The sequence below is a fragment of the Schistocerca nitens genome, chromosome 2, assembly GCF_023898315.1.
Source record: "Schistocerca nitens isolate TAMUIC-IGC-003100 chromosome 2, iqSchNite1.1, whole genome shotgun sequence".
Lineage (NCBI taxonomy): Eukaryota > Metazoa > Arthropoda > Insecta > Orthoptera > Acrididae > Schistocerca > Schistocerca nitens.
The window spans coordinates 1,028,276,497-1,028,290,833 of NC_064615.1; the positions used below are offsets into that span (position 1 = coordinate 1,028,276,497).

At 44.3% G+C, this 14,337-nt stretch overlaps 1 protein-coding gene across 1 annotated transcript in view; it reads left to right on the top strand.

The window, feature by feature from the left end:
* LOC126237379 (cell division cycle protein 123 homolog) overlaps positions 1-14,337 on the top strand; it is a 127,926-nt gene that overhangs the window by 94,111 nt on the left and 19,478 nt on the right. Inside the window, exons 3-4 of the mRNA XM_049947462.1 lie at positions 11,212-11,307; positions 11,393-11,506. Coding sequence (XP_049803419.1) covers positions 11,212-11,307; positions 11,393-11,506 — 210 coding nt within the window. The remainder of the gene's footprint in view (positions 1-11,211; positions 11,308-11,392; positions 11,507-14,337) is intronic.

Consider the following 14,337-nt stretch of genomic DNA (forward strand, 5'->3'; position numbering starts at 1 on the left):
AGAATATGGGCTTGGGACGAGGAATGAAAGAGGAGAAAGACTAATTGAGTTCTGTAACAAGTTTCAGCTAGTAATAGCGAATACCCTGTTCAAGAATCACAAGAGGAGGAGGTATACTTGGAAAAGGCCGGGAGATACGGTAAGATTTCAATTAGATTACATCATGGTCAGACAGAGATTCCGAAATCAGATACTGGATTGTAAGGCGTACCCAGGAGCAGATATAGACTCAGATCACAATATAGTAGTGATGAAGAGTAGGCTGAAGTTCAAGACATTAGTCAGGAAGAATCAATACGCAAAGAAGTGGGATACGGAAGTACTAAGGAATGACGAGATTCGTTTGAAGTTCTCTAACGCTATAGATACAGCAATAAGGAATAGCGCAGTAGGCAGTACAGTTGAAGAGGAATGGACATCTCTAAAAAGGGCCATAACAGAAGTTGGGAAGGAAAACATAGGTACAAAGAAGGTAGCTGCGAAGAAACCATGGGTAACAGAAGAAATATTTCATTTGGTTGATGAAAGGATGAAGTACAAACATGTTCCGGGAATATCAGGAATACAGAAATACAAGTCGCTGAGGAATGAAATAAATAGGAAGTGCAGGGAAGCTAAGACGGAATGGCTGCAGGAAAAATGTGAAGACATCGAAAAAGATATGATTGTCGGAAGGACAGACTCAGCATACAGGAAAGTCAAAACAACCTTTGGTGACATTAAAAGCAACGGTGGTAACATTAAGAGTGCAACGGGAATTCCACTGTTAAATGCAGAGGAGAGAGCAGATAGGTGGAAAGAATACATTGAAAGCCTCTATGAGGGTGAAAATTTGTCTGATGTGATAGAAGAAGAAACAGGAGTCTTAGAAGAGATAGGGGATCCAGTATTAGAATCGGAATTTAAAAGAGCTTTGGAGGACTTACGGACAAATAAGGCAGAAGGGATAGATAACATTCCATCAGAATTTCTAAAATCATTGGGGGAAGTGGCAACAAAACGACTATTCACGTTGGTGTGTAGAATATATGAGTCTGGCGACATACCATCTGACTTTCGGAAAAGCATCATCCACACAATTCCGAAGACGGCAAGAGCTGACAAGTGCGAGAATTATCGCACAATCAGCTTAACAGCTCATGCATCGAAGCTGCTTACAAGAATAATATACAGAAGAATGGAAAAGAAAATTGAGAATGCTCTAGGTGACGATCAGTTTGGCTTTAGGAAAAGTAAAGGGACGAGAGAGGCAATTCTGACGTTACGACTAATAATGGAAGCAAGGCTAAAGAAAAATTAAGACACTTTCATAGGATTTGTCGACCTGGAAAAACGTTCGACAATATAAAATGGTGCAAGCTGTTCGAGCTATAGGGAGTAAGCTATAGGGAGAGACGGGTCATGTACAATATGTACAACAACCAAGAGGGAATAATAAGAGTGGGCGATCAAGAACGAAGTGCTCGTATTAAGAAGGGTGTAAGACAAGGCTGTAGCCTTTCGCCCCTACTCTTCAATTTGTACATCGAGGAAGCAATGATGGAAATAAAAGAAAGGTTCAGGAGTGGAATTAAAATACAAGGTGAAAGGATATCAATGATACGATTCGCTGATGACATTGCTATCCTAAGTGAAAGTGAAGAAGAATTAAATGATCTGCTGAACGGAATGAACAGTCTAATGAGTACACAGTATGGTTTGAGAGTAAATCGGAGAAAGACGAAGGTAATGAGAAGTAGTAGAAATGAGAACAGCGAGAAACTTAACATCAGGATTGATGGTCACGAAATAGATGAAGTTAAGGAATTCTGCTACCTAGGCAGTAAAATAACCAATGACGGACGGAGCAAGGAGGACATCAAAAGCAGACTCGCTATGGCAAAAAAGGCATTTCTGGCCAAGAGAAGTCTACTAATATCAAATACCGGCCTTAATTTGAGGAAGAAATTTCTGAGTATGTACGTCTGGAGTACAGCATTGTATGGTAGTGAAACATGGACTGTGGGAAAACCGGAACAGAAGAGAATCGAAGCATTTGAGATGTGGTGCTATAGACGAATGTTGAAAATTAGGTGGACTGATAAGGTAAGGAATGAGGAGGTTCTACGCAGAATCGGAGCGGAAAGGAATATGTGGAAAACACTGATAAGGAGAAGGGACAGGATGATAGGACATCTGCTAAGACATGAGGGAATGACTTCCATGGTACTAGAGGGAGCTGTAGAGGGCAAAAACTGTAGAGGAAGACAGAGATTGGAATACGTCAAGCAAATAATTGAGGACGTAGGTTGCAAGTGCTACTCTGAGATGAAGAGGTTAGCACAGGAAAGGAATTCGTGGCGGGCCGCATCAAACCAGTCAGTAGACTGATGACCAAAAAAAAAAAAAAAAGTATATAACCCAAACAAACGTAAGGTAAAGGTTAATGAGGACGTTCACAATTGATTTTCAAAAATTCCACCGCCAACTTCAATGCACTTTTGACTTCTCTTCATAACACCACATGTAGCTCTTCTGAGGTCGTCTATGCGTTGTTTTATGAGGACTGCAGTACTTATAATTCCAACGACCAAATCGGCTCTTGGAGTTATTTTTTCTTTGTAGACTTCGTTTTTCAACCATTCCCACAGGCAGAAATACAAAGTGGTATGATCCGGAGACCGCGGTGGCCAAGACACGTGCCCATATCTGTCGATCCCTCTTTTGGGGGAATGTTAGGTTTAGGTGATGTGTCACCTTACTACAACAATGTGCAGGAGCCCCGTCATGCTGGATGAACTTACGCATTCTTGTAGCCAAAGAGATCTCTTCCAATGACGCTGGAAGCTCATTTTCAAGAAAGTGTAGATAACGGGGTCCTGTAAGACGATGCAGTAACACAACAGGACCAATCAATTGATTACCTATCAAACTGCAGCACACATTTGCAGAGAAGCGCTCTAGAAAATGTGTCTCTATAATGGCATGTGGGTTTTCTTCTTACCACTTATGTGAATTACGAGTGTTACTGATGACCTCACGAGTGAAAGTGGCTTCATCAGTGATGAGTAAAAATGAGATTACCTGGCGATTCTCACGTATTCAGTGACAAAATTCCAATAGCCTATCTTCATCTCCTGATTGAAGATGGCTGAGTGAGCTGTAAATGAATCGGGTGGAACCCTTGCATACGTAATGTCCACCATTCTATTTTATGTGAAACACCGATACATGCAGAAATTCTATGTGTGCTTGTTGAAGGACTACATTCTACCGACTGAATTATGTCTTCTACGAGTATTTCATCAATAGTCTGTTGATTTACACGTTCAGATGCAAAATGACTGCTGGCCACTGTACCAGTGTCACGCGTTGTCTTGAAAACACGAGTAAACACTCTTGAGTCTGATTAGGAAATCGTATGCCGTATTGTTTACAAGCAGCAGCAGCGTTCCCACTACAAAAGCCATAAAAACCAAATCGCCATACTCAGCATCTGTAAATACGTGCGGCATGTTTACACACTACAATACAGTAGAATCGGCCAACAAATCACACTGAAAACTTCAATGTAAATTAAAGCACAACTTCACAATGTGAACATCAACGCTCTACTGCCGACATTCGATAAATACGTCCATGGCAACCACTGTATCAACACACAAAACGAAAATACACTGATCTCGGCTGTGTCTCTGTAATCAATAATAATAGGACAAATGTTATATGGAAATTTTTATTGCAATTCGTCTATACTACCACCTCCTAAAATATTTACCATTCTTCCTGAAACACCCTATGTGTACGGAGGACATTTGGATGTGAGCTGAGCTCTGATGGTGCTAGTAAGTTCACGGATGATGCAGGTACTTTTAGCTTTTTTTCTTGGCAATGATCTTTGATGTAAGATTACAATCCAACTTTACTCCCATGTATTTTGGAGTATTCGTAGTAACATAGTTTTTGCCTTCTCCACATAAAATTTAACTCCCTTATGGCTTCCCCGTTTCTCAGAGAAAGGGCACAGACCTGCGTCTTTCTGGGAATTGGTTTTAGGTGGTTATCATCGTAATACTTGGAGACATCTTCGAGGACTGCTGTCAGCTTCATGTCCGCTTCCTCAAAGGTTTTGCCTTGAGCTGCAGTTGCTGTGTAATCAGCATAAATAAGTGTTCTTGCTCCTGGGTTGATTGGTTGGTCGTTTCTGTAGATAATGTACAGCAGGGGCGCCAACACACTAACCTAAGGAAGATCATTCCTTAAGGCCTTTCATCGACTCTTCTTATAATGCAGAGTGACAAAAACCTCCTGTTTTGCGGCAAATACGGGATAAACTGTGCTGAATGGTAGTCTTTTGTGACTGAACATACTTTTCTGATCGACTTTCTGTGGCTGAAGGTGTCATACGCTGCTGACAGATCTGTGAATGCCATTCCTGTTAGTTGTCCTCTTTTGTATCCACATTTTATGTGCTGAGTCACATTAAGGATTTGACCATAGCATGACTTCCCTGGGTGGAAATGTGACTGCTCACTTATAAGGTGTTTATCAACGTTTTGTGAGATGTGAATGAGGGTCAGCGTTGCAAAGACTTTATACAGTTGGTAAAGAAGATAAACTGATCGGAAATATTTAGGATCCGTTGATTCTTTTCCAGGCTTCAGAAGGCCGGCCGGTGTGGCCGTGCGGTTAAAGGCGCTTCAGTCTGGAACCGCGTGACCGCTACGGTCGCAGGTTCGAATCCTGCCTCGGGCATGGATGTGTGTGATGTTCTTAGGTTAGTTAGGTTTAATTAGTTCTAAGTTCTAGGCGACTGATGACCTCAGAAGTTAAGTCGCATAGTGCTCAGAGCCAGAGCCAGGCTTCAGAAGTGCTCCAACTTTGTTTTGTGTTCTTGGGGTTCCCATATTTTTAACCACTACCTGTATGTACTGGTTCTCTGCGATATTGGAGAAGTCCCATACCATTCCCGACCCAGCACTGGCTGGATAAAGGGCATCGGGCAGGAAGGAAGGAAGAACGCCACATTCGTATTTAACATTACTTGAGACGGACCGTCTTCATCAGAAACTGGATCCAGGAATGTCCGTAGTTTAAATCAGAGCTAACGTTGGCTGTAAGAACTGCTACATAAATAAGAGAACAAAAACGGATGATTTGTATAAGGCAGCGAATGAAGCCAAACTACCCGACAGTGTACGAAAGTAGCAATTACATTTCAGCCATACTTGTTGAGGAATCTCTTCTCAGACCACCGTGTTCATTTTTACCACGATCATCACAGTAACAGGCCCTGCTATGATAGGTTTTCCGGGGTAGCTTGTTACAGTGAGCATGGCGGAAGCTTCATTGCTCCGATTTGCCGCGATCGAAATGTCGTGGAACGCTACGTGGGGCTGTAACAAGGCACGGAGGTGGAGGGAGGGCTTTAGCAAACGTTTATCGTTGGTTGTTGGAGCAACGAAGCGTTCCAAGAGTCGTCAGATGGATGTACCTGTAATCGTATATCGGCGACGTAAATCTGCTGTAGAATTATGGAACACGTTTAGTGGTTGCGTATTACGACCTTTTTGATGACCCCAAATAACCTTTATAGGAATCGGCATATGGCCCTAAATAACTTTTATACGAATCTGTGTGGATTTCGCAAACAGCACTCCTGTAAAACTCTGCCCGCTGTGTCACCCTTGAGTCCAGTAGGCAGGAGGTAGGGAAGCCTAGGGTTCCGTGTTTGTTGACATTCGGCATGCATTCAGTACACTCCCTCACTGTCACTGGATTAATAATTATTTTTTATTTCTTCTCCATGGATTTTAATTCCTGCTCCAAATTTTTCTTTTGTTTCCTTTAGTGCTTGCTCAATATACAGATTGAATAACATCGGGGATAGGCTTCAACACTGTCTCACTACCTTCTCAACCACTGCTTCCCTTTCGTGCCACTCGATTATTATAAGTGCCACCTGGTTTCTGTACAAATTGTATGTAGCCTTTCGCTCCCTGCATTTTACCCCTGCCACCTTCAGAATTTGAAAGCGAGTATTCCAATCAAATTGATAACTTACATAATCAATATTAGAGTTTTACAAAATTACGAAAACAGTAATTATCTTTAGAAAATAATTTAGTTTTGTGACTGAAATAGAATCGAATCGTTTGTTATGGCTCAAATGGTTCAAATGGCTGTGAGCACTATGTGACTTAACTTCTGAGGTCATCAGTCGCCTAGAACTTAGAACTAATTAAACCTAACTAACCTAAGGACATCACACACATTCGAACCTGCGACCGTAGCGATCGCTCGGCTCCAGACTGGAGCGCCTAGAACCGCACGGCCACTCCGGCCGGCTATAATTTTTATCCCTTGGGAAATGTCATCTTACCCCTCAGCGGTAATTACGCCCAGGTTGGGAACCACTGAGCTAGGACAATGACTGTGCATAGATTGTAGTCAGTTCTAACTGAGGTAATGTAAAGAGCAACGCTACTGGACAGTGGATGACGGGGAACGAGCGATTTGGAATGATGAATCACTGTCTGGACGCTGTGGCAAACCGAAGCAACGGTGTAGGTTCGGCGAATGCCAGCGTAATGTAGCTGCCATTGTACTTAAACTGCTTGCAGTAGAGGAGCAGTTCGGAGGTTGTTGGCAACACGTAATGTTTGAAGTGGTCACGTTAAAGTGGATCCATTCACAATGTAAGGCTGGAATACAACGTCTACGTCTCTCGTGCAGTGAAGAATAATTTGACAATTCGAGATGTAATAGGTAATATTACACATGTGATTCAAAATGACAAGTCGTCGAAATTAGCTTGTCGAACGATTGAAATACAATTCATTTGCATTACAGCCTACTGCGGACCATGTTCTCTTTTATTAAGTATTGTACGTAAGTAGGCGGAAATATCTGTTATTGTTTATTTAAACAGTTGACGATCGATCATTAGATACATTACTGGCCATTAAAATTGCTACACCACGAAGGTGACGTGCTACAGACACGAAATTTAACCGACAGGAAGAGATGCTGTAATATGCAAATGATTAGCTTTTCAGAGCATTCACACAAGGTTGGCGCCGGTGGCGACACCTACAGCGCGCTGACATGAGGAAAGTTTCCAACCGACTTCTCATACACAAACAGCAGTTGACCGGCGTTGCCTGGTGAAACGTTGTTGTGATGCCTCGTGTAAGGAGGAGAGATGCTTACCATCAGGTTTCCGTCTTTAATAAAGGTCGGATTGTAGCCTATCGTGATTGCGGTTTATCCTATCGCAACTTAGCTCGCATTGGTCGAGATCCAATGTCTGTTAGCAGAATATGGAATCGGTGGTTTCAGGAGGGTAATACGGAACACCGTGCTGGATCCCAACGGCCTCGTATCACTAGCAGTCGAGATGACAGGCATCTTATCCGCATGGCTGTAACGGATCGTGCAGCCACGTCTCGATCCTTGACTCAACAGATGGTAACGTTTTCAAGACAACAACCATCTGCACGAACAGTTCGACGACGTTTGCAGCAGCATGGACTATCAGCTCGGAGAGCATGGCTGCGGTTACGGTAGACGCTGCATCACAGACAGGAGCGCCTGCGATGGTGTACTCGACGACGAACCTGGGTGCACGAATGGCAGAACGTCATTTTTTCGGATGAATCCAGGTTCTGTTTACAGCATCATGATGGTCGCATCCGTGTTTGGCGACATCGCGGTGAACGCACATTGGAAGCGTGTATTCGGCTCTGAGCACTATGGGACTCAACTGCTGTGGTCATAAGTCCCCTAGAACTTAGAACTACTTAAACCTAACTAACCTAAGGACATCACACACATCCATGCCCGAGGCAGGATTCGAACCTGCGACCGTAGTGGTCGTGCGGTTCCAGACTGTAGCGCCTTTAACCGCTCGGCCACTCCGGCCGGCAAGCGTGCATTCGTCATCGCCATACTGGCGTATCACCTGGCGTGATGGTATGGGGTGCCATTGGTTGCACGTCTCGGTCACCTCTTGTTCGCATTGACGTCACTTTGATCAGTGGACGTTGCATTTCAGATGTGTTACGACCCGTGGCTCTACTCTTCATTCGATCCCTGCGAAACCCTACATTTCAGCAGGATAATGCACGACCGCATGTTGCAGGTCCTGTACGGGCCTTTCTAGATACAGCAAATGTTCGACTGCTGCCCTGGCCAGCACATTCTCCAGACCTCTCAACAATTGAAAACGTCTGGCCAATGGTGGCCGAGCAACTGGCTCGTCACAATACGCCAGTCACTACTCTTGATGAACTGTGGTATCGTGTTGAAGCTGCGTGGGCAGCTGTACCTGTACACGCCATCCAAGCTCTGTTTGACTCAATGCCCAGGCGTATCAAGGCCGTTATGACGGCCAGAGGTGGTTGTTGTCGGTACTGATTTCTCAGGATCTATGCACCCAAATTGCGTGAAAATGTAATCACATGTCAGTTCTAGTATAATATATTTGTCCAATGAATAACCGTTTATCATCTGCATTTCTTCTTGGTGTAGCAATTTGAGTGGCCAGTAGTGTACAATCAGAACCGTTACGTGTAACAGGGATATTCGTGTGACACTATTAAAAGTTGAACGATCGCATCCAGTTGCCGAAGGAAATGTGAATCACTGATGAAGAACTAGCGTACAAAATCCTTATCTTTATGTTGTGAAGATGCCAGCTTCAGTTGTACTTATAACCCTTATTTTATTTATAATCGATTTCAATGATTCAGGCCCTTGTGTCATAGCGGGTGAGTGCCGGGTAATATCACATACAGGATACAAGAAATCGATGTCGGGTGTGGTAAACCTTCTTTCCTGCTTAATGTGTGAATGTCGGAAGCGCTTCAACTAAACTGTGACAATGAACGGCCTTGTCGATGTGCTGGCACCAATCACACAATATGCAAGAGAGAAGGTTCACCGTAGCGGAATTCTTGAAGAGCAACGTTGGCATCCATCGAATGTAAATAGCGGAATAGTTAGCAATTGAAGTGTTACACTACCTCCTCCCCCCTTTCCCAGACTTCCACTAACAATTACATACCAATATTTCTTGTCTGTATTAAATTTAAGTAATTGACGGTTTGGTTTAAGTTTGAGTAAGATTAGTTGTTCTGAATTCCGTACATTTTAAGATGCAATTTTGCTGCCTTGTCTCTGAAACGGAGAGTTGAAGGTGTATGTCTCGTTTACTCGGTTAGTAATAGATATAAATGGTTTCACGATAATATTTTTTTCTTTAATTCATTATTGTAATTAGGATGACAACGAGAGGTAAATAGTGGTCTTTGTTTGGTTCTGTGGCGCTCTGGGTGCGTGCATACATTTTGCCCAGAGATTCATGGCGGCAGTCAGAGGCAAGGAGAGCCAAACTTTCCATTTCTTTCCGTTTAGAAAAACTGAGGCCCAAGCTGAGGCCATACTCCTGTGGTACATGGTCATTGCTTTGGCAATGAAACTCAGCATCTTGTTTTCAGTTGCCTGGGCATCGAGTCAAACAGAGCTTGGATGGCGTGTACAGGTACAGCTGCCCATTCAGCTTCAACACGATACCACAGTTCATCAAGAGATTCAAGGCACCAGCACCGTTTCCTCTCCCCAGTTAATCTTCACTGCTATGAACCCATTTCATCGACCGTGTACAAGCGGTCGAAATGAAACTGTGATTTTGGTAGAGACTGTCACGTGGATAGAATCAGCTGAACAAAGCAGATAATTTTCCAAGTTAACTTCAGTGAAGGATTCCGCTATTATGAGAGACTTCGAATGATATCCATCTTTTCCGCATAACATTAAGGAAGAATTTCTGTTCCGATTTTCGAATGGGGTGGCGCTAGAAGATGATTTTCGTCTGTCATCCTCTCTATATTTAATTAATATTGATGACGTTCGCACGGATCTGCAGCCTGAAGTAACTGACCCGCAGTGCGACGGGAAATATAAAGACAAATTTAGTAAAACGAGAAACATTATAGGTTTCTGCTGGCATTTCGTCAGGATCGATGTACTCGTTTGCACAAGAGTGCTGGAGGCGTAGTATCAGTGTCTGGTTCCACGTACGCCTGTGAGCAGCTGTTTTGAGCAATGAAGAGCAATAAAACGCGCATGGGGAAACTCAGTGTTCGACCGTAACCTGAATTGCAGTCTGCGTTTACAGTGCATTCGAACGATTACGCCGAATACAGAAGCTCTTGTAAAAGAGTATAAATGCAGTTTATCTACATCTACTTCTACATAGATATTCCGCAAGCCATCTACGGTGCGTGGCGGAGGGTACCCTGTACCACAGCTAGTCATTTCCTTTGTTGTACAACTCGCAAATAGAGCGAGGGAAAAACGACTGTCTATACGCCTCCGAATAAGCCCTAATTTCTCGTATCTCATCTTTGCGGTCCTTACGCGCGATGTATGTTGGCGGCAGTAGAATCGTTCGACACTCAGCTTCAAATTCAGGTTCTCTGAATTTTCTCAGTAGTGTTTGTCGAAAAGAACGTCGCCTTCCATCCAGGGATTCTCATTTGAGTTCCCGAGACATCTCCGTAACATTTACCGTTTGTTCATACCTACCGGTAACAATCCTCGCAGCCCGCCCCTGAATTCCTTCAGTCCGACCTGGCACGGATCGCAAACACTCGAGCAGTACTCAAGAATAGGCCGTACCAGCGTCGTATACGTGATCTCCTTTACACGTGAACCACTCTTTCCTAAAGGTTGAGAGTGCGAGAGTCCGTTGAAAGTCATTACGTGAGTAATGTCTGGGAAGCATGTGCGTAATTAGTAACAAAATTACGTGACAGCTGTATGATTTTAGTTTTTTTTTCAGTTATAACAGTGAACCCACATTTATAGTGGCCGCAAAATTAATTAGCCTGAGAAACTGGCGGTATCTACGTGGTCCCCTGTCTAGTCGCCACACAGTTCCCCACTCCCTACCTTGTGTTGTGACGATGGAACCTCCCTACAGTGCTCGCTGATCGCAAGCTTGCAATTGCTGTCTGTTCGCGGAGCACGTTGGTTGTGAAGCCCTGCACCTCCTTTTGCTTTCCTTTCTTCTCCACTCCATCTTCAATTTACATACAGTGAACCCTGTTTTGCGCCCTTCTGGAAGAAGTTAAGTGTCATATAAAAATATGTTTCTATTTTTTGTAATTCAGTAAGCAACGCATACCGGAAACAGTAATCAGACTATGTGATTTTCTCTGTTATCAGCAACCGTCTTTCCCCGCGTTCAGCGCACAGTTGAAGGATGCAATGAACCAACTGGGTGGCGAGGTGTTTATCAAAACCAACTGGAGCGCTCCGAAGGTAACCACATACCGATGACTTTTGTAGATTTTGTCCATAACCAGCGTATGTGTAACCATATAACTCACGGTAACTGTTGTTTCAGGATGCAAAATGGATAGCAACGAATAAGTCGCTTAAATGTCGGAGACTGGAAGAAATATATTTACTGCTCAAAAGTTCTGACTTCGTTGCCAACGATCTCAGCTATCAACTTGAGGTACGGAAGAGAAGACTAGACTTGTTGGATTACACAACGTCTAGTTAAACTCCCTGTACAGGCTTTGCGGACAGGTTCCTTACACCAAAACAAGAAAATAACGTCTAGTAAACATGGGCTGTAAAATGCACACCTTAAGAGCTATAAACATTTGTTCAGTAGAAGAGATGTTTTTCACTGTATCGAAGATGAACAAGTCATATAACATTTCCACTACAAAGATAATACTGTCTCGGAACGTTGCGTGTCTCAAGGGCTGGCTCATTACGCCACTATTAAGTACTTGACATGTTTGTCTCCGAGCTCCATTAAAACTTCAAAGAGTACAGGGCGTTCTCCTTTACACATAAACATGCTCTCATCAGATAAATGCCTCACCAGATTCAGAAAAAGAACTGGTCACAGGTGATCGGATGAAGTCCTAGATGGAAAGGCAAACCCAACAGGCTGACGCCCCCTCCAGCGGCATTATTGGCGTCCCAACACGACACACGCCAACACGAAGGCCGCAACCAAATGAATGTAGGCCGGTGTCTTTCCTCGGCGCAGCGCCCGCAACCCTCTGCACTGGCTGACAGTCTGGTACAGGCCTCCTTTCACAGAACAGAGCTCCCTCTGTCTCCCGCGCCCTCACTAGCCTCCCTACTAAGACCATTGATATTCTTAAAAATATCGGGAATCCGATATATCGATACTTAAAAAATGCTATCGGACCTCGATAAACCGAAAAAATTAACTACATATTAACGAAGAAAATCTATATCTCAGCCTATAAAAATATCGGCTGCAGATTGTAAATATATTGCCTGTTTTAGTTCTGTATATTTAAGTACTGGTTAATTGTTAGATATTCTGTGCATCAGCAAGCTGGCTCCTTGGTTATTCCCCTTACAGCAAGAATTGAAAGAAAACAATGCACGTTCGCGCTTGGCGATAACCACTTTGCTAACAATGGTAACTGCAGGTAAGTGGCACAGTAAAAGGTGTCCGATGCGTCCATCGTTCGGGTTCGTCACATATCGGATTTTTCTGGAACACTTCATGCCGACTTCCTTTTTTGTAGACGCCAGCGACCTGGCAGCTGCAGTGTCAAAATTGCGTGGTGAAGTTAAACGTTGCAGTTTCTGTGGGTAGCGCCAAGCGCCGATAACGTAAGCATATCCCCGCACGCGTTTCCGCCTATCGCAAAAACCAGTCTTGTCATTTAGATTATGGCCCTCTTTTTTCAGCAGCTGTCTTTGAAGAGTACAGATGTGAAGATATAGCACACTAGTTGCGTTCAAATTCTTTTTTATCGCAGCTGGTGTGCTATTTCTCCACATCCGGAATCTTGTTATTCCATTCACACCGCCACCCTCCGGTGCAATCAGACTTCCTCTCTGTGCCACCTATACTTGCTTCACACTGTCAGAGAAAGACTGGATATGATGGGAGCTCAAAAAGTAGTAAGTGAAAGTCAATTTATGTTCTACTACAATTTCAAAAGAACGATTTCATATATTTTCCGACAATTGCGAAAAAATACACACATCAAAAAAAGTTTTGCATCACCCCAGTACCCAGAATTCCTGTAGACAGACATTGACTGTGGATATTGTATCACAGACACAATCCCTTCGACTGTTCAGAGATGTCACTAAACCCGCCAAAAGATGTAAACAACCATGCATGAGGAGTACCTATTAGACGGAGGGGGTCCGACAGCCCATCAGTTCCGGTCATTCCACCAGCTCATGTTGTCTGTAGTTCAACCATGATTAGACGGTTCGATCGCGTCCGCATTGTTACTTTGTGCCCGGAAAGGCTCTTAACAAGGGGAGTGTCCAGGCGCCTCGGAGTGAACCATAGTGATGTTGTCCGGGCATGGAGGAGATACAGAGAGACAGGAACAGTCGATGACATGCCTCGCTCCGACCGCCCAAGGGCTACTACTGCAGTGGATGACCGCTACCTACAGATTATGGATCGGAGGAAGCCTGACAGCAAGGCCACCATGTTGAATAATGCTTTTCGTGCAGCCACAGGACGTCGTGTTAAGACTCAAACTGTGCGCAATGGGCTGCATGATGCGCAACTTCACTCCCGACGTCCATGGCAAGGTCCATCTTTGCAACCACGACACCATGCAGCGCGGTACAGATGGGTCCAATAACATGGCGATTGGATCGCTCAGGATTGGCATCATGTTCTCCTCATCGATGAGTGTCGCATATGTTTTCAACCAGACAACCGTCGGAGACGTGTTTGGAGGCAACCCGGTCAGCCTGAACGCCTTAGACACACTGCCCAGCGAGTGCAGCAAGGTGGAGGTTCTCCGCTGTTTTGGGGTGGCAGTATGTGGGGCCGACCGACTTACACCGCCGGTAGTCATGGAAGGCGCCGTAACGGCTGTACGATATATGAATGCCATCCTCCGACCGATAGCCCGTCCATATCGGCAGCATATTGGCGAGGCATTCGTCTTCATGGGCGACAATTCGCGCCCCCCATCGTGCACATCTTGTGAATGACTTCCTTCAGGATAACGACATCGCTCTGCTAGAGTGGCCAACATATTCTCGAGACATGAACCCTATCGAACATGTCAGAGATAGACTGATAAGGGCTGTTTATGGACGACGTGACACACCAACCACTCCGAGGGATCTACGCTGAATCGCCATTGAAAAGTGGGACAATCTGGACCAACAGTGCCTTGATGAACTGGTGGATAGTATGCCACGATGAATACAGGCATGCATCAATGCAAGAGGACGTGCTTCTGGGTATTAGAGGTACCGGTGTGTACAGCAATCTGGACCATCACCTCTGAAGGTCTCACTATATGGTGG